The sequence below is a fragment of the Phacochoerus africanus genome, chromosome 2 (assembly GCF_016906955.1).
Source record: "Phacochoerus africanus isolate WHEZ1 chromosome 2, ROS_Pafr_v1, whole genome shotgun sequence".
In the NCBI taxonomy this organism is placed as follows: domain Eukaryota; kingdom Metazoa; phylum Chordata; class Mammalia; order Artiodactyla; family Suidae; genus Phacochoerus; species Phacochoerus africanus.
In genome coordinates this window covers 177528461-177553966 of record NC_062545.1, presented here as the reverse complement: position 1 = coordinate 177553966, position 25506 = coordinate 177528461, and the positions used below count along the sequence as shown (strand labels likewise).

At 37.1% G+C, this 25506-nt stretch overlaps 2 protein-coding genes and 1 non-coding gene across 8 annotated transcripts in view; 1 reads left to right on the top strand and 2 right to left on the bottom strand.

Annotated features, from left to right (window-relative positions):
- The first annotated feature begins 673 nt into the window (after positions 1-673).
- On the top strand, positions 674-16163 carry FKBP3 (FKBP prolyl isomerase 3). The gene is made up of 7 exons (XM_047767253.1): positions 674-835; positions 3136-3237; positions 4440-4547; positions 12137-12272; positions 13012-13079; positions 14678-14775; positions 15836-16163. Exons 1-7 carry the CDS (start codon positions 728-730, stop codon positions 15888-15890), a joined length of 675 nt encoding a protein of 224 aa, XP_047623209.1. The 5' UTR covers positions 674-727; the 3' UTR covers positions 15891-16163.
- Positions 16164-16475: 312 nt separating this feature from the next.
- PRPF39 (pre-mRNA processing factor 39) overlaps positions 16476-25506 on the bottom strand; it is a 31918-nt gene continuing 22887 nt past the window's right edge. For all 6 annotated transcript variants that reach the window (XM_047767246.1, XM_047767247.1, XM_047767248.1 and 3 more), the window contains 9 exons: positions 24352-24517; positions 23799-23906; positions 22128-22292; positions 21687-21813; positions 20796-21064; positions 19741-19925; positions 17813-17887; positions 17447-17567; positions 16476-17203 (listed from right to left, as the gene is read on the bottom strand). In XM_047767246.1, the coding sequence (XP_047623202.1) occupies positions 17147-17203; positions 17447-17567; positions 17813-17887; positions 19741-19925; positions 20796-21064; positions 21687-21813; positions 22128-22292; positions 23799-23906; positions 24352-24517 (1273 nt within the window). In that variant the 3' untranslated portion in view covers positions 16476-17146. The remainder of the gene's footprint in view (positions 17204-17446; positions 17568-17812; positions 17888-19740; positions 19926-20795; positions 21065-21686; positions 21814-22127; positions 22293-23798; positions 23907-24351; positions 24518-25506) is intronic.
- Positions 20636-20721, bottom strand: LOC125121785 (small nucleolar RNA SNORD127). Its single transcript, XR_007133647.1, has one exon. It is a non-coding gene; the product is annotated as a small nucleolar RNA SNORD127 (small nucleolar RNA).

The window sequence follows — 25506 nt, the reverse complement described above, 5'->3', positions numbered from 1 at the left end:
TACAGTTCCCAGCTTTTCCACACGAAACCTGGTGACTTTGAGTAATCTCTGTAGATTTGTCTCCTCGTATATTGAGGAAAAGTGCACATACAATAATGAGGTTGTTTTGCACACCGTTAACGTCACCCTCCTAAACACCAACATCAGCAATCGCCGTCCTGCGTGTAGGTACTTTACATTGCTTTATTTGGTCCAATGTCTGAACTCGCTTTTAGACAAACTATTTATCATGCTTCTGTATTTGTGAGGGGTGAGGGAACAGGTTGTATTCTAGTTTCATTTGTGTGAGTTTCAAAAGGGAGGTGGTGGAATATGGGTCGTTCTGATGAGCCAATTTGGGTGTGAATTTCTAGAAGGGAAATAAAATGAGATTAGATATCTGAGTGCTGATGTTTCTTTTAAACAGGTTATAGACTTTAAAGGCATAGCAGCTCGTCGGTAATTAAAATATATATATGGGTAATGCTTGATACATTTAGGAGATGAATGCTTGCGTTTTTCTGCGTAGTCAGCCGCCGGGGCCACATCAGCTGGTTTTACCCTGGACTCAACAAAGAGGCCCGCAACGTACCGTCTTGACGTCACTCAAAAACTGGCCCCAATCCTGCGGGATAGCGCAATGACCCCGCCCCCTAGAGCTTCCTGCAGGGTCCGCGCCACGCCCAGGGGGCGGGGCGATGCCGAACCCAGGCGGGCTGGCTCAGTAAAGCAGAGGCAGCGGGGGAAGATGGCGGCCGCCGTTCCACAGCGGGCTTGGACCGTGGAGCAGCTGCGCAGCGAGCAGCTACCCAAGAAGGACATTATCAAGTTTCTGCAGGATCACGGTTCAGATTCGGTACCGGAGGCGGCGGGGCGGCCGGGCTGGTGCGGCCGGAGGGATACTTCGCCCCCCCATAGATGCCTATACTTGCCGTATTCCTCCGTGCCCCCGCCCTCTCTCTCCCGCGGCCTGTGCCTGCAAGGCCGGAGAGGCCCCGTGTGCGCTCCCGAGCCACGCTCCCGCCCCTCGGGCAGGCAGTTCTTTGGCGGGTGGAGCAGCGTATTTCTTGGGGCTCGCAGCCATCGCAGAATTAGAATCTCACTCAAATTGAGTGAGGGTGGAGGTCATGAGAGAAAAAAAAAAAAAAACCCTGGAAATATTGGGGGCTCAAGCGGGGGACAGAGGATTGGAGGCTTGGATGAGATCCCTGGAGCGGAGTGTGGGCTGTTAGGGAGATGAGAAGGGATGTGAAGATTTCGGTAGCAACGATGTGTGCGATTTGCTTTTCTCATCAGTTACCAAATACTGATCACTAATCATGCATGCGATTTTTTTTTTTAATATCGACCCTTTAAATAACCTTTTCACCTTTATATTTAGGGAAGTCACATGAGTATTCCATGTACAGTGATCTCCCATTCTTATAAAGCAACTAAGAAATCTATTTGGCACTCTTCATACTTATACGCCCTGCATTTTTCAGCAGACTCCATTTTAATCACCCTCTGTAGTCACAAGTTATTTTTGTCAGACTTGAATTTTTTCCCCTTCGGAAATTAAGATCATTCATACCTCTCCCAAATTGCTGAACAGTTTGTGTGCGTGCATTATCGCCCACGTATGGGGAATCGAAGCAGCAGTCTATATATGGTTTCTCGACAATTTTTAACTTAATTTCTAAACTTGCATTTAGAAAAATTGCTTCTGGGCTCTTTTGAGAAGCTTGTAGTTTATTTTCATTTTGCACGTTAGTAGTTTATTTTCATTTTGCACGTTCTTGAACGGGAGGTGTAATTATTTTCCCTCTTCCAGTATCATGCTCCTTTATTATCCTGATAGCAAGAATTATTGGCTCAGTGTTTGTGGATACAAGGATGAAAATGACATTTTATACCATTTTGGTGGAAATATTTTAAGCCAGTTTATATTTCATTGAAGCAAGAGATTTATTGTTTATTAACAAGTAATGTCTCAGTACTGAACTATATTCATCAAATTCTTATAAAACAGATCATCCCGAAGTGGGAATATGTAAAACTGGCCCACCTTGGACAATTTCAAGAGACTTGGATTATCTAAATATTTTTATGACATACTGATCTTTTAAGTGCGTACCCTACAGTGTTCATTTACATACTTAAACTTATTTGACAATCATTATTGTATTGCTCGTAAGATATCAAGGGGATAAATGTTTATATTTTGGATATTTTTCAGAAAGCTTGCTAAAGAAATCACAACAGTGCTAAAGCAACTGATTACTTCTGTTTAATCAAAATAGCCTTTCCCATGAGCCTTTATCATTTAGAACATTTTTCTAAGAGAAAGAAAAAGAAAAATTCAATAGTGATAGTGTTGGAAAAAGTGCTTTGTTGGAAAGTTAAAAGATGCCAGAGGACATCATTGAGAAAGTTAACAAAAAAAGGAATCAAGCAAGGAAGGAAGCAGAATAAAGTAAGGGAAGCAGAGTTCAAAGAAGTTACAAAAATCCCCACGTACATGATTTTGATAATTTGATATTTCAGTAGTAGTATTTTGGTGTATATTTGACAACTTATAGTCTTATATTTGAGAGAAATGGAATTTGGCTGTTAGTTTAAGTTATTAAATACATTATTTTATTAAATAGGTAGTACTGAGTTCTTACTATGTGACTAGAAATAGATATCCTTACAGGAAGCCTCTGACATATAATGCTATTATTAACCTTCCACTGTGATGGAGAAACTGAGTCTTTAGGAAAGCTTGAACACTATATATATCCAACACTGTGTAACAGTGCTTCCAGATGTGCCAAGAATGGGTTACAGATATGTCAAGATATCTATACCCAACATGGCTGGAAGATCCCTGGCCATGGGCCAAGTAACATCTTGCCAGGAGCAGCTTTGCCCAGTTACCAAAGTGTGTTTGCCAATAAATGGGCTTTTCTGTGAGTTCCTAGATTTAATCTTCCTTAAATCTTATTTTCATTATGGAAAATGAATTTATAAAATATTTCACTATATATTATATATATAATGAAATATAAAATACATTTCATTTATCATTAGTAGTATGATTGAAAACAAAATTGCTAAAAGTTCATTTTCTAATTGTAGACTATTTCTTACATGAGGGAATTATTTTGACTAACCAGTTTTTTGTCTTTATAGTTTCTTGCAGAGCATAAGTTATTAGGAAACATTAAAAATGTGGCCAAGACAGCTAACAAGGACCATTTGGTGACAGCTTATAACCATCTTTTTGAAAGCAAGGTGAGTATTGTTACTTTTTTTTTTTTGCTTTTTAGTGCCGCACCCTCGGCCTATGGAGCTTTCCAGGCTAGGAGTCTAATCAGAGCTACAGCTGCTGGCCTATGCCACAGGCACAGCCATGCAGGATCTGAGCTGCGTCTGTGACCTACACCACAGCTCATGGCAACGTTGGATCCTTAGGCCGCTGAGCGAGGCCAGGGATCAAACCCGAAACCTTATGGTTCCTAGTCAGATTCATTTCTACTGCACCACAACGGGAAATATTGTTACATTTTATTACAGAATATCATTTTAGATATTTTATTCCCAAAAAGCAGCTTGTAAGTGCATTTATTTGCAGAATATGTTGATGTTTCTCCTGTACTTTTTCTTAATTATGATCATACAAGGACTGATTCTCAAATGTAGCAAACCAGTCTGCAATATGGCAGGATGTTTTGATATTTTGGAAGGGAACAGATTTTTAAAAATTATTCCCTAGTTGCTGAAATTAGGACACTGAAAAGTTTTAAATTCAAAGTAAGTTGCATTTCACTAATAAATTTAGTCTTCATCAGGCCTAGACTGAGCCTTTAGAAAAGCAAATTTTAAAGACTTGATTGAATACTTTTCATTTCTCTTGAGTTTGACTTGGTCTTTCTAAAAATTATGGTTCACATTGCAGAATTTATTTTGTGAGACAATTTGAGATTTATAATTTGTTGATTAAAATGCTTAACATGGAGTTCCCTTCATGGCTCACCAGTTAACAAACCCAACTAGAATCCATGAAGATGCAGGTGTCATCCCTGGCCCCGCTCAGTGGGCTAAGGATCTGGCATCACCATGAACTGTGTTTTAGGTCCCAGATGCAGCTCAGGTCCCATGTTGCTGTGGCTGTGGCATAGGCCAGTGGCTGTAGCTCTGATTCCACCTGTAGCTAGGAACTTCTGTGTGCGGCAGGTGCAGCCCTAAAAAGCAAATAAAATAAAATGCTTAACATGGAGTTCCTTTGTGGTACAGCAGATTAAGGATCCAGCATTGCCACTGTAGCAGCTTGGGTCATGGGTTCAATCCCTGGCCTGGGAACTTCCATGTGCCATAGGTGTAAACAAAAATAATAATAAAATAAAATAAAATCAGCTTGATTTAAAAAAAAAAATTAACATAAGATTCTTTCTTTGTTCTTGAATATGTTAAACATTAAACCATTTTCCTTTCAGCGTTTCAAGGGTACTGAAAGTATAACTAAAGTGTCTGAACAGGTGAAAAATGTGAAGCTTAATGAAGATAAACCCAAAGAAACGAAGTCTGAAGAGACTCTGGATGAGGTTTGTATATATTATTTTATTTCTCATGTTAATTTGAGAAAAAGTATTGCTCTATTACACTGATTTCTCATAATAAGAGGTGGTTGAGTATGGCCACTTACAGTGAGCCAGTTTGGAGTATGTCATCTCCCTTTGGAATACTCGATAAGGAAAAAACAAAACAAAACAAAAAACTCCCAAGAACCAGTGCTTTACAGTTAGTAAGGCTTTCCTGTGAAATACCTCTAACTTTGCTTTTTGGGGCTTTTTTTGGTCTGTTTGTTTTTTTGTCTTTTGTCCTTTTTTTAGGGCTGCACCTGCGACATATGGAGGTTCCCAGGCTAGGGGTCTAATGGGGGCTATAGCTGCCGGCCTACACCACAGCAATGCCAGATCCAAGCCTTGTCTGCAACCTACACCACAGCTCATGGTAATGCCAGATCCTTAACCCACTGAGCGAGGCCAGGGATCGAACCTGCAACCTCATGGTTCCTAGTCAGATTTGTTTCTGCTATGTCATGATGGGAACTCTATCTAGCTTTGTATTTTATATTGCCCCTGGATCTGGCCAGAACTTCTGTGCTTTCAAAGCTATTTTAAGATCTTATTCTGTGGCCAAGTTGGACTGAGTGAAAGAAACTTTTGATTATTTTTAGCTTTTTCTAATATATATGGTATCCTTGGCAATAGAGTAGTTAGTTCTACCTGGGTTAGAGTGTGTCTCTGTCTCATCTTATTTTGGTACCAAGGTTTGAGGAACCAGATGACACTATTTCTGCAAATGGACAGCCTTAGTAGAACTAAAGATAGCTCTTAGAAAAGCCTCAGTAGAGCTAAATTATTATCTTGCCACTTTTTTATTATTATTATTTTTTAATGGCATATGGAAGTTCCTGAGCCAGGGATCAAATCCAAGCCACAGCTATGCCACAGCTGTGGCCCTGTGGGAACCTTTTAGAACCCACTGTGCCATGCCGGGTATCTAACCCACCTCCACAGCGACCTAAGCCACTACAGTGGGATTCTTAACCCACTGTACCACAGAATTTCAGTCTATCTTCCAGAAAATTAGAATAAGGGAGGTATGAGGTGGCAGATAATAGATCCTTAAGAAATTAAGATCGTTACAAATAAAAGGCTGTAAGGGCTGGAGATAATTTAGAGAGGTCTTGCAAGAGTCCTAAACTATATTGTTTTCTTTAAGACCTCTTTTCTTTTCATTCTACTGAACTGGTCAACCTGACCCCTGTTTTTTATGTATTCTCATTGTCTTCCTAGTACCTGGGTTCCCTAAGCTCTTGGACAGTACTTTGCTGGTGCCTGCCATCTGCTTTTTCTCTTTATGCTTCGGGACTGCAGAGCAAGCGCTGTAAAGAAAAATAATCATAAAAATTTTTACTGGACTGGTATAAATTAATGCTTAATATCAGCCAATCATAGTTTCTAGTTTCATTACTACTCAGCAGCTTTTATACTATTATTCACTCACATTGCCCACATAAACTACTTGACATTTTCCCACAAAGTTTCCATCCTTATTCCTTTGTCATTATTTTTTTTTTATTTTTTTGTCTTTTGTCTCTTTTTTGTTGTTGTTGTTGTTGTTGCTATTTCTTGGGCCACTCCCTCGGCATATGGAGGTTCCCAGGCTAGGGGTTGAATCGGAGCTGCAGCCACCGGCCTACGCCAGAGCCACAGCAACGCGGGATCCGAGCCACATCTGCAACCTACACCACAGCTCACGGCAACGCCGGATCGTTAACCCACTGAGCAACCTCATGGTTCCTAGTCGGATTCGTTAACCACTGCCACGACGGGAACTCCCCCTTTGTCATTATTTACTGCTATTCTATTTTACCAAAATACTAACATACATTCTCTTCTTCCCAGCTTGAAAGTTCTCATGTCTACCTCAGGTTTAAGGCTCTCAAACATCTCCTTTTTCAAATCATCATCCACTTCTTTTTAATTCTCAAGCATTCCAAGGCTCCAGACCTGAAGTACTGCAAAAGCCACTAAACTAATCCGCCTTTTTACTCTTTCATCATTATTCAGCCACAAAATGGCTATTCCAGTAAGCTTTCTAAAATATTTTGCAAACCACACCCTGCTCAAAAAATCTTCAATAATTCTGTACTGTCTACAACTACACTGTCCAATACAGTAGTCACTAGCCATATGTAGCTACTGATCATGTTGTGGCTGCTCCTAATTAAAATGTGCCTTCAGGAGTTCCCATCATGGCTCCGTGGTTAACGAACCTGACTAGTATCCATGAGGACACAGGTTCGATCCCGGGATTTGCTCAGTGGTTTAAGGATCCGGTGTTACTGTGAGCTGTGGTGTAGTTTGAAGATGTAGCTCGGATCCTGCTTTGCTGTGGCTGTGGTGTAGGCCAACAGTTATAGCTCCAATTTGACCCATAGCCTCAGAACCTCCATATGCCTTCGGAGAGGCCCTAAAAAAAAAAAAAAAAAAAAAAGGCCTTCAGTATAAAATATGCAATTTCAAATGTTTAGTATGATTTTTGTAAGTGTAAAATATATCAACATTTTTATATTGATTACATGTTGAAATATTAATGTAGCAGCTAGACAACTTAAAATTACATTTGTGACTCTCATTGTATTTCTATTCAACTGCATTCTGCATTCAAAACCTTCCAATATCTGACCCCTACCCAGCTTTATATTTACTACTTCATTTTTTTGTTGTCCTAAATGTTAGCATCCAATGTAAACCTAGACTGCTATACTAATCTCTTCCTATTAAGTTTCCCAACTTCTCCTTTTGATTCCCTCTTCATTCCTCACACTGATCTGTGGTCACCCTGATCTTCTTAGAACACAAATCTGATTCTGTAACTTCTGTGTTTAAAACTGATAATTGGCTGCTCAATGACCTGAAGATAAAAACCCAGATTGTTTTTTTTTTTTTGGCCACGGCAAGCAGCAACTTCATATGGGATCAGTTCTGAGCCCAGGGATTGAAACCAGACCACAGCCATTAAAGAGTCCTAAATACTAGACTACCAGGGAACTCCCCAAACCCCAGATTCTTAACATGGGTTACATGTCTTTCCAGCCTCCTCTCATACCATTCTTTTTTTTTTTCCCTCCCTTGCAGGTTATACTAGATTCATGCTGTTCCTTGCTGTCCTCTTGTAACGTTCCCCTTTTGCCTGAGTAACCTTCTTTTGTTCTTTAGGATACAGTGTACACATTACTTCAAGAAGCCTCTTCCAGCCTAAAGTCTATACTGGGTCTTATCACTGCATCATATCAGCATCCTGTGCTTCCTCTGTAGATCTCAATATATGTAATTATATACATGTCCATATTCTCTGTCCACTCTGTCGTCATCCATGTTGGCTAGCTCACCTATGTATCTCCAGTTCCTAACACATAGAACATGTTCAAATATTTCTGGAAGTAATATTAATTATGCAACATACAGTTGACCCTTGAACAACATGGGTTTGAACTCCACAGGTCCTTATAATACATAGAGTTTTTCAGTAGTAAATATTACAATACTACATGATCTTTCATCCTCATTTGGTTGAATCTGCAGGTGCAGAACCACATATAGGGAGGAACCATGTAGGGGTAGAGCCAACTATAAGTTACACATGGATTTTAGACTGCAGGGAGGGTTGGCACTCCTAACCCCTAAGGTGTTCATGGGTCAACTGTGCTCTCATTTTTAGAGACTGTGATATTTCTAGTTAATTGCAGTTATAATGATTACTCTCAAAAGTCCCTTTATCTCTGTATCTGGAAATATCTAGATCAGACCCAGTCTCAGGAATATAGTTCTTTTCATCATTCTGTACAATTGCTGCAAAGCCAGGAAATTACCTAAAAGGGAGATCCATTCAAGCAAGTAACTCCAGAATAGCCTTGGGATTGATCTGATCTCTCACCATGAACCAATCAGGTTCTTTCAGAGAAACCCAAAATAAGGTCAAATAACCATGGCACCATTGTAAAAAAAAAAAAAGTGCATAGGTCCCAGAAGTTCCAGGTGGTTTTCTGGCATCATCAAAAGCTACACCTTCTGTCTCCTACTTGAAGACTGGCAGTGCATATTAGCTAAGGACAGCTCTAAGAAGTTTTATAGAGTAGAAGCATGTGTAACTAACATAGTATTTCCCAAACTTTAAATTACAGTAGACCCCTCTTCTCTTTTTTCTTTTTTTTTTTCCTTTTCATGGCTATACCTGCAGCATGCGGAAGTTCCCAAGCTAGGGATCAAACTGGAGCTGCAGTTAAGACATAACATCACAGCCACGGCAATACAGGATCCAAGCTGCATCTGGGACCTCTGCCACACAAGGATCCAGCAACACTGAATCCTTAACTCACTGAGCGAGGCCAGGGTTCAAACCCTTATCCTCACAGAGACTATACTGGGTTCTTAGCCCACTAAGCCACAATGGGAACTCTTTTTTGGCCTCACTTGCAGCAGGTGGAAGTTCCTGTGCCAGTGATTGAACCAATACTGCAGCAGCGACCCAAACTACTGCAGTGACAACACCAGATCCTTAACCTTCTGCTTCACAGGGGAACTCCAGGCCCCTTTTCTACAATGCCAAGGAATGGGTAATCCATAAAAGCCACTTTGTGAAACACTGAAATTGAGGCCATAAGTATGCAGAGTGTACCTGCACTGAGATATAGCCACCATTTTATTGTTTTTGCATTATTCTAGGACCTCTAATGTCCCAAGGATCTTGGGATAACAAATGAGAAAAAAATGGAATGACCTTAAGTTTTAAAATGTGGCTGTTGTATGCTTATCATACCTTATCCATTTAGTAGTTATATGTAATTTACTAAAGTTTTGATATTCTGATACCATCACATAATATGCATATGTAGTCATCCTCATTTTGTGGCTTTAAATTTTTTAATTAAAATTATTTTCAAATTTGGAAAATATGTTAACAGTTTTTGTCAACTATATTCCTTAAAAACCACATATTTTTCTGATATAAGAATAACATGCTATTTTTAATATAGAAAATAACAGAAAAGTGTAGGAAACATAATTCCAATATCTAGAAATGAATGTTTAGAGTATTTCTATTTGGTATATTTATTGAAATAGGTGAGATTTTACTGTAGTTAGAACTTTCTGTTAATTTTTTTTTTTTTTTGGCTTTTCTAGGGCCGCACCTGTAGCTTATGGAGGTTCCCAGGCCTAGGGGTCTAATCGGAGCTGTAGCCATGAGCCTATACCACAGCCACAGCAATGCAGGATCTGAGCTGCATCTGCGACCTACACCACAGCTCATGACAACACTGGATTCTTAACCCACTGAGTGAGGCCAGGGATCAAACCCACAACCTCATGGTTCCTAGTCGGATTCGTTAACCACTGAGCCACAACAGGAACTCCTAATTTTTCTCTTAATGTAAGGATTTTTCCACATTACTAAAAACTGAGGATTATATTACCACAGATGTGTGGTTATTTTGCGATTATGTGTAATAATGTATTGAATAACTACATTTTTTTTTGGCTAAATTTCAAATTACTTGAGCATATATTTGTATATTTAGAGTATTCTTAAATTGCATTCCAGAGATGGCATTAGTTTACATTGCTAGCAATGTAGACTTCTGACCATTTATAGTAATACTTCCCACTTAAACAAGCTTAGAATGGGTCAGGGAGAAAACTAATGCTTTCTTTTGTTAATACATTTGGTACTTAAACTATAGACGTGATTTTTTGATTTAGGGAAGCAAACTAGTTTTAGTTAAAAAGAGATAATCTTGAGACTCTGAATTGGATAGGACTTTATACCCTGTCCAGGCCTTACTACTTTCTGCATTAAAGAAACAGAAAGAGGAGTTCCCGTTGTGGCGCAGTGGTTAACAAATCTGACTAGGAACCATGAGGTTGCAGGTTCAATCCCTGGCCTTGCTCAGTGGGTTAAGGATCTGGCGTTGCTGTGAGCTGTGGTGTAGGCTGCAGACGCAGCTCGGATCCCGAGTTGCTGTGGCTCTGGCATAGGTCAGCCGCTAGAGCTCCATTTCGACCCCTAGCCTGGGAACCTCCATATGCCGTGGGAGCGGCACAAGAAATGGCAAAAAGAACAAAAAGAACAACAACAAAAAAAAAGAATTTACAGGTTACTGAGGTTAAATGAACCGACATAAGAAAATGACTAGTATAGTACCTGACATTCCATATGTGCTTGAGAGAGAGTGAGTGGTTAAGAGTTTAGTCATTATATCCAAGCTGCATGGTTTCTAGTCCTACTTGAGGAAGCTCTAGGACCTTAAGCAAGCTACTGAACCACTCTATTCTTTTGTTTCCTTGTCTATAAAATATGGATAATAGTTCCTGCCTCATAAGGTAGTGATAATTAAAAAGTTTGTATAAAGCATTCGGAATGTTCTATATTGTAAAATTCTACATATTCTTAAGTTGATCTAAGAAACTGCTTTCTACAGTTACAGTCCTCACACTATCGATTCGACTAACCCTTGGCTTAAAAAACAAAACAAAACAAAAAAGACCCCGATAATCCTGTTTTGTTCTAGGAAAAAATATGCCTATTTATGGTAATTTCTACAATTCCATTCATTGTTTGAAATTATTTTATTTTTTTTTGGCCACACTGGTGGCATGTTGAAGTTCCCAGGCCAGGGATCCTACCTGTGTCACAGCAGCAACCCAGGCCATAACGGTGACAACACTGAATCCTTAACCTGCTCTGCCACAAAGGAACTCCTATTTGAACTTTCTTTTGTTTACTTTTCAATTTTATGGCTACACCTGAGGCACATGGAAGTTCCTGAGCCAGGGATTGAATCCAAGCCACAGCTGTAACCTGTGCCACAATTGCGGCAACGCAGGATCCTTTAACCAAGCTGCTACCATCAAATTCTTAATCCACTGTACCACAACAGGAACTTCTGAATTTATTTTCAATTCATGTCCAGAAACAGATGCAATATTTCTGGATTCTAATTGGATGTAATTTAAATATTTAATAATGTCAATTACTGGTGGTAGAACAACTCAAATCTTTGGAGACATCACAGTGATTTAATGCCTTACAATTTTTATATTTCTTTTTAAATATTTTTTTGGGCCGCACCAGGGCTTATCAAAGTTCCCAAGCCAGGGATCAAATCCAGGCTGCACCTTCAACCTATGCTGCAGCTGTAGCAACACTGGATCTTTAACCCACTGCACCAGGCTAGGGATTGAATCCATGCTGCTACAGACACAAGCCAGATCCTTAACCTGCTGCACTACAGCAGGAATTCCAATGCCTTACAATTTTAGAGGAGTTAAATTGTAATGGTATTGCTAACCTTGGGAAATAACTATTCACTTTATGGTCAAAAGAACATTGGTTTCCAAAGAAGCTGAAGTTATTTGAAATTATAGATACGCTAGTTATTCTCATGACAGACTTGAATAGAATTAGTACGTTTTTTTAAACTCAGAACCCAAAGCAGAATAGTTTGTTATAAAAATTAAATTCTGTGACTAGACTTAGGTCACAGTTGGCTGTATATGTATTCTCTGTCATCCTTCTAAAAAAAGGACATGAATTAACAACCCTGTGTGGTGTTTGTTTCTAGGGTCCACCAAAATATACAAAATCTGTTCTTAAAAAAGGAGATAAAACCAACTTTCCCAAAAAGGGAGATGTTGTTCACTGCTGGTATACAGGAACACTACAAGACGGGACTGTCTTTGATACTAACATTCAAACAAGTAAGTGTAAATGTAATCTTACCTCTTTGGCTTTAAGGCATTGCAGAATATTTGTGTTGGCAGTATCCTTTTCTTGGCTGTCAGTTTATTTCCATAAGTCTTTGGCATCTGTGATTTACTTGTAAGATGTTTTTGGTTCACTACTTATTGGCTGGGTGTAAAGACCCTTTGGTTTTTGCAAAGCAAAAAATAAAGAAGCTTAACCTAAACTTGGGTTAGTTTTCCAAATTCTGGTTCTTGTATAATGGCAGAATAGTGCTATTTTAAATACAGGTCCTTTCCCTCCCCCTCCTTTAGGCCATAATTATTTTTACACATAGAATTTTCTTGATGAATTATCTGGCTTTCTGAATTCTTATTTCTTTTTAGATGCATAGCATGTGAGTTCCATAATCAATTTAAAGATTTAAATCACTGGAGTTCCCATCATGGCACAGTGATTAACAAACCCAACTAGCATCCATGAGGACATGGGTTTGATCCCTCGCCTCGCTCAGTGGGTTAAGGATCTGGCGCTGCTGTGAGCTGTGGTGTAGGTCACAGATATGGCTCAGATCCTGCATTGCTGTGACTGTGGTGGAGGCTGACGGCTACAGCTCAGATTAGATTCCTAGCCTAGGAACCTCCATGCTCTTGCTGGCTCGGCCCTAAAAGACAAAAAAAAAAAAGATTTAAATCACTGTGTTTTTCAGTTGTAACTTACTTTCACCATTAATTAAAAGGGCAATCTATTTTACAGGTTCGAAGAAGAAGAAAAGCGCCAAGCCTTTAAGTTTTAAGGTTGGAATAGGCAAAGTTATCAGAGGAGTAAGTAAAAAATGGCAGTAAACCAGTAGATATCCTGGCCCATGCTACTTGTGGTATGGTGCCGTAAAGAATTAGGTTTGTGGGAGTTCTTTGTTGCTCAGCAGGTTAAGTATCTGGTGGTGTCACTTAAATTGCCCGGCTTGCTGCTGTGGTGCAGGTTCAGTCCCTGGCGTGGAAACTTCCACATGCTGTGGGCGTAGTCAAAAAAAAAAAAAAGAATTAGGTTTGGGGATGTGATGAAAACAATCTGGAGTCTGACAAATCAGGTGCTGTCAATGCTAATTGATCTGGCACAAATTAAGTTTTCTGGGTGTCAATACAGCCTACCTCAAGGTTGTTAAGAGATTAAACATAGTAGGAGTCTCAAATATTATTTTCTTCCATGTCTACCCCTTTTATTTTTTTTTCTTCAGAAACTAGTATTAAGAATGTTTGGCTTTATAAATATGTAAGATTCTTATAAAATGTAAAATACCTATTCCACTGAAGTACTGATAGAAGTAGTAGTCTTTCCAGTATCCTTCTCACCTCTCACAATTTAGACTCAAACACTACAAAAATCTTTTTTTTTTTTTTTTTTTAATTTTCCCACTGTACAGCAAGGGAGTCAGGTTATCCTTACATGTATACATTACAATTACATTTTTCCCCCACCCTTTCTTCTGTTGCAACAATGAGTATCTAGACAAAGTTCTCAATGCTATTCAGCAGGATCTACAAAAATCTTTCAGATAAAAGCATGCCTTTACCCATCCTTCATGTGAGAGGTAAGAAGAAAACTTTGAAAAAGGGGGAAGTTAAGCTTAGGCAGTACTGACCACTGCAGTTGCAAAATGGAGATGAAAAAAAAGCTGATGGCCAGCTGCACTTAATCAGGTTGTCATGCTAGGGCCCATTTATTGTTTTACTTAAAACATCAAACATTTATAACCAGAACACCTATTTAAATGAAGTTATGAGAACCCTTACTGTGTTATGCTTTGTACTGTTAAGTCCTAAAATATTTTTCAGTCATATCCAGAGCCCAAAGTATTTTATAAAACATCTTGAAACAAAAGGTTTAGTTGAAAATAACTACAACCTGATTATACCAAGTTGCTGTATCAAATTGAGCTATTTTGCTACTTTTATAACTAACTGGCTTACTGGTAAATTTATTCTAGTCAGCTATATATGTAATTTCCCATATGTGACAGATCTGTCTCTATCCTTTGTGCTTTACGTGGTTGTTACGTTTCAACAATATCTTAAGAGTTTCAGACTGAGTACTTGTTATCTATAAAAATAAATGCTGAAGTTTATCCCTTGATATAAAAGTATAACAGATTTATGATCATTCTAATTGTTTCCATAATGAATGATGTTTACAAAAGTGTTTTTACATTATATCATTTTGAAGAGTTCACATATTTACACTAAAAATTGTTTAATATGTCTAATTTTTTTATTGAGGAAATAAAAGAAAGATTTAGGGACTTAAGCAGGGACATTACTTTAGAACACAGTGAAATCTTATAACAGAATGCTTTTTTGTATGTTATTTTGCATGTATTTTTTGTAAAATATCATTAGTTTTGATTTTAAGTTCTTGCCTTTAGTGGGATGAAGCACTCCTAACTATGAGTAAAGGAGAAAAGGCTCGACTGGAGATTGAACCAGAATGGGCTTATGGAAAGAAAGGACAGCCTGATGCCAAGTATCCTTTTTCCCTTTATAATTAAAGGAAAAACACTAAGATTACTTGAAGTACCAGGTAGTTAACCTCTTTTTAATCTTTTTTTCTTCCTATTTAAGTTATTAATTTTCAAGACCTAAACTGAGATTTAAGTTTCTATCTTTGAAAGGCTACTCTTAATGTTTGAAAGGTTACTTCAAGGAGTTAAGATGTTCAATACAAACAAATGTAGCAAATTGTAGGATTCAAATATGATTCAGGGTAATTTTATGCTACATTATAATTTCAGGTAATTAGTTGGGTACTCAAAGCTTAGAAATGGAACACATGTTCGTTACTAGTAATGAAATGAAGAAGACCACAGGCCCAACATCATAGGGTTAGTATTTGTGATTGCACACTGACAATACTGTTCTAAGAGACCCAACCTGTAAACAAAAGAGCCATGACTCTAATACAACCAAAACAATCCAAAACCTAAGTGGGAAGGTAGTTTTTTGCTGTTGGTTCTATTCTCAGTGGACTAGTTAGGGGGTTGGGGGGCATCCTTTCTAGTCGTATCAGTTAAAATTACTTGTGCGTGTAATAGCCTTTTCAGCCTGTCAAGATCACATTGGCCAACTGTAGCTCCTTCTCTCACTTCAAGTATCTCAAGACCAATAAAATAAAAATCACTCTTTGAACTCAACATGTGAAAATTCACAGCAAGTATCAGGTACTATGTTGCATGAACTTTGATTTAATATAACTTATATACCCAGCTAGATTGAAATCACTTTTTTGTTCTTTGAAGTACTAAGTAGCAGTCTTCACCAAGTAGTGGCGAATTTAGGAGTACTAGAGAGGCATCCAAGTAGGGAAGATCCAAATTCAACTTACCTAGTCAGCCTGTACTGACAGATTATGACCTACATTCACAAAAATAGTTTTTGGAACCTCTAGGTTAGTATGCATTAGTCTCTGAATCGTCGTAAAGTTACTTACCAATATCCAATGTACATAATTCTAATTTTAGATTAAATTTTATTGGGAGTGAGGCAAGAGGCAGCTTTTATCAAATCTACCTTGACTCCTTCAACAGAATTCCACCAAATGCAAAACTTATTTTTGAAGTGGAATTAGTGGATATTGACTGAGACAGTAAAGAACAGCAACAATAAAACTGGCCTTGAGGAAATTTATGTATCTAATTACAGCTGGTTACTATAAGGAAAGAGTCAACTGGAAAATTCAAGAAGTTACAGCTTGTTTACTTGATGCTCAACCTTTAAGAAATGTAATCTGTTATAAATCCTTTAAGTTTAAAATATTTTACTACAGCTGTGTAAAATATTGCCTAAAGAGAACCGGTTTTCCTTTTACCCCATATGGTAAACTAAAAGGCTCAATAAAAATTTATTCAATGTCTAGATCTGTGTGGTATAAATGTATTAATGTTCTGATTAGGTTAACCAAGGAGTTAAGACTTCATCCAACCAGGGAGTAACAGTAAAATTGTCTGGACAGTGTTGCCAGAGACACTCATCTTAAAATCTTTACGTATTTCCGTATAGGGAAGGCAAAAGCAGAGAGTAAAAAAAAGCGAAAGGTTAAAAGGTCTAAGAAATTTTGTCAAGATAATAGCTAAATTCAAGAAAAGTACACTTCAAAACCAACAAACCATTGAAGGTAAATATTAAGTTAGTATTATTAGGTGATCGCCACAAATAAATTCATAACAATTACTAGATGAGTCTTCAGTTTTATTACAAAAATGAAGATGATCAGTTTGATCAAAATGAAAGCTTGCTCACAAGTTTTACATGAATATTCCAAATACAAAGTCTCCTGAAACAACATAGTTTTGATAAGACTTTCATTTTTTAAGGGGATGCAAACATTCCATTTCCTCATTTATAATCTCTATTCCAAGACAGTATTTTAATAGGTGTCTTTTCTGCTGTTATATTCAAATTCATAAGGATAACTGAAACACGCAAACAGTCTTGTCAGCAAGGGTTAAAAATCCATTTTTTTAAAGGAGGTAAATCCTTATTAACCAGCCCTTATGTATTTTCAGAATCTTAAACTACACTGACATGATTTGCAGTCAGTTTTTTCCTAACCTTAAGGCTACAAAACTCTGTTGCAAATACATTGCAAAAGAATTCTAGACCACTTAATGCAAAAATCAAAAAAATAGTTCTCCAATAAAAAGTAAATTTTATAAATGGTAGGAAATAGTATCTGTGGTGAGCTACTAAGTGACATTTTCCCCTATTACTAAACAAATCATGTTACACAGAAACAGGGAAGACAAGTTATCAAATACAAGTTTATGCTGTTTACATCCCTCATTAAAAAAAAATAATTTCATACTTTTCACATACTCCATCTGCTATTAATTTTCCCATCAGGTTGGAGGAGGAGGATAATACTGTCCATAATTCCAAGGATTCTGATAATTGTACTGAAAGGGAAAAGCAAACATATTAGCATACAAGAGCTATGCCTGAGTTTCATATATAAAGATATAATTAAAGCAGGTATATTTAAAAAAAATAGGCATGTATTCACCACTGAAATTCCAAGTCTTATCCACAAAATGTATACAATCTGGAACAGGAATTGTTTTGTTCTAAAGAAAAAGACTATCCCACTTTTTGCATTTCTAATATCTATTAAAAATTTCAATTACAATTATTGAACTCACTTGATACCAGGCACTATAATTATAAGCAGCTTGATTTGCCTGTAAATCACCATCAATCATCTGTGTAGATGATGAAGTTGTATCTTCTGTGTGTGCTTTCTTTTCCTCTGGTTCTTCTGACCTAAATAAAAGGTCAAAATTAAAACTTTCAAAGCTCCCAGTTAAATATTTTAATAAATGGATGACTGTTAACTGTGTACATTCATCTGTCTTTCTCAACCACTGTTTTATATGATTTCAAATCATATAATTATGATTTCCAAGTATCTAAATTACCACAACATAAAGGTAATATTTGTCATTCCCATAATGAAATATCTTCTTTTAAAAAAGCATCCCTTCCTGATTCAGCAAGAAATTACATACCCATTTTCTGCTTTCCTTTTTAAAGAATCTTGTTCTTTTAGGAGTGTCTGATGTTCATCATAAGCATTCAGAAGTCTGACAGAGAAGGGAGGGAAAAAAAACCTTTGGAATACACAGAACCCAAGCTTAAATTTTTAAAGCTTTTAAAAGTGATTTCCACTTAGGGAAACAAAAACATGTTACCATGACTATCTTTTTTTTTTTTTTTTTTTTTAAATAAGCCAGCAGGCTAACCTGCCCCCTGCACTTTCCTTCTCAGTCTGTGTAGTTTAAATGAGGCTTTAGGGATACAGGCCTGGTCAATTACATTACTATATACTAGGTATACATGATATACATACTATATTCCTGTATATTTAGAGATGAGCATATAACCCAAACCAGGATGTCACTAAGTCCCAGGATTTTTGACTGAGCTAGTAGGAAAGTGCCTGTTTTCATACAACAGTTGTAAGGCTGATGGGTTGCTGGCCAAGAGCTACCTTGTTCATTATTTCTAAGATGTGGTGAGAACCTGACGAAGGAGGTATCAAACAACAAAAACCTTGATATGTTTTTATCCAGTGCAACCGTGAGTCCTGACCATTCTATAATTTACTTTTGAGATCGAATTTAACAGTACTTATTGAAAACACCTGCCACAGTTAGGCTAAAGTGTATATACTACCTCATATACTTAGGAATATCCTCTCATCATCATACCATTCAACTAGGCTAAAAGTTAGAATTACATATGCCATTTCTTTTCTGTACTTTCTTCAATGCAAAACAGAAGACAGCACAGGAAGTGGTTAAGAGCATATGCTCTGAAATAGGCTCTCAGCTGCACAATGTAATAGCTAAGTGACCTTGGAAAAAATGCCTAATCTCTTTCCTCTCTCTACTAAAACAACAGTACCTCTTCCCCCCATTAGATTGTCAATAATATTTTACATTGGGTAATTAATACAAAATATTTAGTATTATGCCAAGCACATATATATAATTGTAAATTATATTACTAAAATGTAACTCATTAATTAAAATCTTACTCAGCCATCAAAAATGTATATACAGACTTGCCTAACAGGAAGTGAGATATTTCCTTACTAGAGTCAGGTAAGAAAGGAATGGCAGCGATGCTCTAATCACTATTTCTACTCTTCTATTTTACAATTTCTTTTTAATGACTTTTATTTTTTTCCATTATATCTGGTTTATAGCATTCTGTCAATTTTCTACTGTATAGCAAGGTGACCCAGTCATACATACATATATGCATTCTTTTTTCTCAAATTATCATGCTCCATCTTAAGTGACTAGATGTAGTATCCAGTGCTATACAGCAGGATCTCACTGCTTATCCATTATCCATATTTTACCTTTTTTTTTTTTTTTGCTTTTTAGGGCCACAGCTGCAGCATATGGAAGTTCCCAAGCTAGGGAACTCCCATATTTTACAAATTTAAACCTGTCATTTTCTCAAATCCCTTGCCATCCTCAACTTTCATCCTTTTACACAATGCACAAAGATGAGACCATAGGTGTGATCTGTGGACCTTACATCCGTCCTCTTTTCCAATATGAGATAAAATGGCATTCCTATTCCAGACTAATAACTCCATAGACTTTTGGTGGCCTATATACTAAATGCATGTGTTCAATCCTTCAGCCATTTCCTTTTTCATAGAATTTGTTTCCTATCTCATTGCTTAAATTACCAGGCAAAAATTTGGAAAACAGTTTTGAAGCAAAGGCCATATATCCTATTAAGGACATACACATTTGCAAAACTGTATTTACTCCCACCCATATCTGAGGAGAAAATAACCTAGGAAACATTTTAAATTTAACAATATATCATGTTGTATACTCTTCAACAAAATCCCAACCAAAATTATCAATGCTCATTTACTAGTCAAATAGATAATATATAACTAAGTTCTTACTTATTAACATCTGAACCAAAATCTTCAAGAAATTCCACTTTTCTCTGAGAAAATGTAATTCTCATTTTAATAGGTAATGAACCATGTATAGCTTTGTCAAAACAATTTAGGATATTTTCTTCATTTTGTTTGAGGTCACCACTGTATTCCATTTCAAGTAAATTGAGGTATAACTTTGTGTTCTCCTGTGTAAAAAGCAGTATCAATTAATGATATTTCTAAGAAATCTGATTAAACTACACATATTTAGAAATGCCTTAATTTTTTGTCCCATTTTGAAAAATTCAAAATTGAAAGTTGTATTAAAATGTAATTCATGTTAACTGTTGTCAGCATCTATCAAAATAGGTTAAAAAACCTATTTGGCACATTGGTAGGTAAAAACAACATCCTAGTATCTCCTAAACTATGCAAATTGTTAAGTATCGATAAATTAAAACACTATATCCTATCTTGGATTTAATGTAGCTTGACTTACCATGACAAATCCAAAGTAAAACATAAAAAAAAGATCTCTATAGTTTCCAGTAATCTAAATCTTTACAACCAAAGATAATCATCCTAAACTATAGCTGGAAATGAACCTTTTATAAACTTATCTAAAAGAGACCTGGCATTAGTTGAAAATCTAAAAAATGAAAAATATCCTAGACACTGCCCTTTATCAATTGAAATATAAAAGAAAAAACTTCGGAAAAGGAGAATAATCTTACTACTACATTTCCTACAGTGCAGGCAACTGCCATGCTTCTGTTTATAAACTGTTCTCCCAGGCCCTGTACTTAATAAATTTGGCATAAAATTTCTAAATACGGAGAAAATAGAAAATGTCACGATATGTGCAAAACTTTAATCCAATGTTAATGCGTAATAATTTGAAAAAAATTTTAAAGAATGGCAACATCAGTTTAGAGGGACTGTTGTCTTCATTTAGTAATAAAATATATCACATACAGACCACATTTTTCATCATAGTTGCCAAAAGGAAAACAAACAAACAAAAAAAAATCACTGGTTTCTTTATGGAAAATATTCTAAAAAACACAAATACATACTTTGTCTCTTTCAATTGCTTCCAAAAGCACCTTTCTTGATTTGGGAAGGTTTTTTTGTATTTTGAAAAGATGTCGGGCAAGTTTGATAGCATAAAATGATGATTCATTATTTGCTTTGGCATTCTTAATGGCATCCTGAAGCAGACGTTCAGCTTCTTCCATATTTCCATGCCGTCGTTCTAAACTTACTCTTCTCAAACGAACCATTGCCAGTCCTAGAACACATTCTTCAAATGTTCTCAAGATATTCCTGGCTTCATTAATATTGCCTAGAAATAGTAATTAAATGTTTATGCTTTTGTATAAACTTATGAAATATCCTTTATGCCAAGTACTGGCAAATAATAGCCCTAAGCTATATCCAACGCTATGCCTATTTTTATTCTTTGAAATGGAAAACAGCCATGCTCATTTGTTTATGTACTGTCTATATCTATTTTGGGGCTCTGATGACAGGGTTATTAGGAAAGAGATCACATGGCCTACAAAGCCTAAAATATTTACTATCTGGCCTTTATAGAAAAAGTTCATCTACATCTGCTTTACATCATCCCTCAGGACTCAACTCCGATAACTTTATTTATTTATTTATTTTTGTCTTTTTGCTCTTTAAGGCCGCACCTGCAACATATGGAGGTTCCCAGGCTACAGGTCCAATCAGAGCTGTTGCTGCCTGCCTACTCCAGAGCCACAGCAATGCCAGATCCGAGCCACGTCTGCGACCTACACCACAGCTCACGGCAACGCTAGATCCTTAACTCACTGAGCGAGGCCAGGGATCAAACCTATTCGGATTCATTTCCACTCCACCACAACAGAAACTCCAACTCCTGTAACTTTATCCTAAAGTAACCTAAATCCCAAATATCAACTAAATTTTCTTATTCTTACCCTGCTGTTCCTCAAAAGCTGCCCAAAGCATATGCACCATAGGTTTCTTTGGGAGATGAATTGTGCAAGCTCTGCTGAAGACATGCCTCACTCCTTCAATGCTATGGTTTTCCATGTACTTGGCATACTACATACAGAAACAGAGGAGATACTGAATAATTTACAGTTGAACAAGCCATTAAATATGTGACAGAACGATAAAATTCTATTTTTAAACCCATTCAGCACCTTTATTGAACCACTAGACTAGTTTCTGTAAGGAAGGACGAAGAGAGGCAACGAGGTTGGCATATGCAGCAGTCAAATCTGGTTGCAAGCAGACCATCTCCTAATGCAACAGATATAGTTATATGAACAACATTCAACAGAAGTACAAAAAAGGTTAGTCACTAGATCAATGTTTATAATATACTCAAGTTTCAGAGCATATAATTTTCTTACCTTAATCCAAAACTCCTCATAGAGGGCACATGATATGACACATCTTTCAAATAGAACCACAACTCGTTCATGAGTCCCATTTTCGATTTCAAATTCTAAGTATTCTTTCCAGTTTTTCAGTTGTGCCTTTTCCAATGGTTTCACATGAAAATAAGGTCTTTTAATCTGTAATATAAGTATGACGTGACAATGAAAGCAAACCACTATCAACACCAAAACATGAATGACTACAGTAATACAAAGCATTTATTTATTTATTTATTTATTTGTCTTTTGTTGTTGTTGTTGTTGCTATTTCTTGGGCCGCTCCCGCGGCATATGGAGGTTCCCAGGCTAAGGGTTGAATCGGAGCTGTAGCCACCAGCCTACGCCAGAGCCACAGCAACGTGGGATCCGAGCCGCGTCTGCAACCTACACCACAGCTCACAGCAACGCCAGATCGTTAACCCACTGAGCAAGGGCAGGGACCGAACCCGCAACCTCATGGTTCCTAGTCGGATTCGTTAACCACTGTGCCACGACGGGAACGCCAAAGCATTTAAATTATAAATATAGTAATGAACCAAAAAAAACCTTCACTAGCATATCTCATGATAAAAAAACTTAAAATTAAAATCCCTTCTGGAGTTTCCGTCTTGGCACAGAGGAAACAAATCCGACTAGGAACCATGAGGTTGTGGGTTCAATCCCTGGCCTTTTCAGGGTTGAGGATATGGCGTTGCTGTGAGCTGTGGTGCAGGTCACAGACACGGCTCGGATCTGGTGTTGCTGTGGCTGTGGCGTAGGCCTGTACCAACAGCTCCGATTCGACCTCTAGCCTGGGAACTTCCATATGCCTCGGGTGCGGCCCTAAAAAGACAAAAGACCAAAAATAAATAAATAAATAAAATCCCTTCATTACTTAGGCATAAAACTTGAATGAACAGAATGTATTTTCCATTTATCCAGTCATTTTAACAGAACTACACAACTTTGTGTGCAGGAAATTGTATCATTTGCTAAGTATTTTTAAATTGAACAATTATATTATAACAGAAAGCAGATCAGTATCCATTTACAGATGAATCAGTAAAGGATACAAACATACACAAACACATATACACACAAATGGAATACTACACAACCACGAAAAAGAATAAAAGTTTGGGAGTTCCTGTCATGGCCCAGTGGTTAACAAATTCCACTAGGAACCATGAGGTTGTGGGTTCAATCCCTGGCCTCACTCAGTGGGTTAAGGATCTGGCACTGCCATGAGCTGTGGTATAAGTCGCAGATGCAACTCAGATTCTGCGTTGCTGTGCTATGGCGTAGGCCAGCAGCTATAGCTGCGACTGACCCCTAGACTGGGAATCTCCATATGCCGTGGGTGTGGCTCTAAAAAGCAAAAAAAAAAAAAAATCAAAGATGTTGATTGTAAAAACTGAACAGCTGTAATACAATGGTTGGGATTAAATAACCTGCAATTCAAGCAAATGTGAATTCAATGTTTTTAAAATTGATAATGGAAAATGATAAAATAATGGAAAATTGATAATGGTAGCAATAAGTGGGACAAACATCTTATTACTTAAATAAGCAAAAATAAATAGTAGAGGCATTACTCATAACTAAAAAAATTCATTATTCATATCTGTATTTTGAAGCCTACAACACCAGCAAAAAAATACTTACACCTTCTTCAAATGTCCACCTCTTACTAACTTCATGTTCATTATAATTAAACATTTCTTGATGAATTTCAATGATTCTATGTCTCATGTTTTCTATTTCAGTAATCAGCTTGTGAAGAAAAAAAATTTTAAGTTATATATACTAAAATTTTAAAAGATCACTGCTTACATTTAAGTATTATTTACACATCTTATAGTCTTAGAATAGTGGAGGGTTTTTAAACTGTTGTCAATCATGTGCTAAGTACAATTAACAATACTAAAATCTGTAACAGAATTTCTTAATAAACCACTTTCTCATTTTTTAAAAATAGTGCTACTATATAACATAGGCAAAATCACCCTTGTAAGCTAACAGTTTCAGAGGTCTCACAGTGAAACAGATTCTCCATTTAATCTATATTTAAGATATACCAACTAAAGAATTCCTACCCGCCTTAATCAGAAAATTGATTTTATATGTGCTACAAGTCATGCCACACATGCAGTCAAGGGACATGAAGTTTAGTTTTTCATGAACTAAAAGTTTGGTTTTTTTTAATAAGTCTAGTTACCTTTGCTGGATCAGTTATGTCTTCAATTCCTGATGGCAGATCATCACCGGGAGGACCATCATCACCACTATGGCCATTTACAGAAGCTAATTCCCTTCGCAGCTGAATAAACTGTTCACCAGTTAGAAGATCTCTAGGCAAGTTATTTTGTACATGTTCTTTAAATCTAAGGAAGACAATAAAAACACAAGTTCTATATATGAAGCATCATTTTAGATCCCACGTTACATTTCACTAAGCATGATATACCCTCCAGGTCTCTCCATATTGTTGCAAATGGCAAACTTTTATTCTTCTTCGTGGCTGAGTAGTATTCCCCTTGAATACCACTTGATAAAATACCTCAAGGAGGAATACTACTTGACAAACGATGAAATGGAGGAGTTCCCATAGTGGCTCAGTGGGTTAAGAATCCAACTAGTATCCATAAAGATGCAGGTTTGACCCCTGGCCTCACTCAGTGGGTTAAAGGATCCAGTCCTGCCATGAGTTGTGATGTATGTCACAGACACGGATCAGATCCTGCATTGTCATGGCTGTGGCATAGGCTGGCAGTTGCAGCTCTGATTCGACCCCTAGCCTGGCAACTTCATATGCCATGGATGTGGCCCTTAAAAGAAAAAAAAAAATGGAATGGAGAACATATGGACAGTAATACATTCAAATCTAGTTCTGTCCATTACTAGTTATTTAAGGGACATCTTTCCCTTCTCTAAATCTTGCTTTTCTCATCTGTAAAGTGAGATAATACCACTGCAAAATTGATGTAAAATTAAATATAGCAAGCCATATTTAAATTATAATTATTTATAAATGATCAACAAATTTTGCAGTTCCTTCCTTACCTCCCAGCTACTATTGAGTTCATGTGTCTGTGCCAAACATTTCAATGAAATTGCCCTAATTAAAGTCACCAAGTACCTCTTACATGCAAAATTAAAACAGAGGTTTCACAGTACACAGTACTCTATCCTAAGAAAATACTCAGTATTTAAGGCTGTTAACTAATCTTCCTATTAGAACCTTCTTCACACCTGGCTCTGAATTACCATTTCTTGGTTTTCTTTGAAGTCTTTGACTGATTGTTGATCTCCTTAGAGGCGCCCCCATTCCAATCTGCCCCTAAATGCCAGTATGTCCCAAAATTACACTCTG

Excerpts from the sequence above, each read along its gene's own strand:
- FKBP3 (XM_047767253.1), top strand. The coding sequence starts at position 728 with ATGGCGGCCGCCGTTCCACAGCGGGCTTGGACCGTGGAGCAGCTGCGC. Across the intron at positions 3,238-4,439 it reads ACCATCTTTTTGAAAGCAAG|CGTTTCAAGGGTACTGAAAG; the intron begins GTGAGTATTGTT and ends TTTTCCTTTCAG. Across the intron at positions 14,776-15,835 it reads AAAGGACAGCCTGATGCCAA|AATTCCACCAAATGCAAAAC; the intron begins GTATCCTTTTTC and ends CTCCTTCAACAG.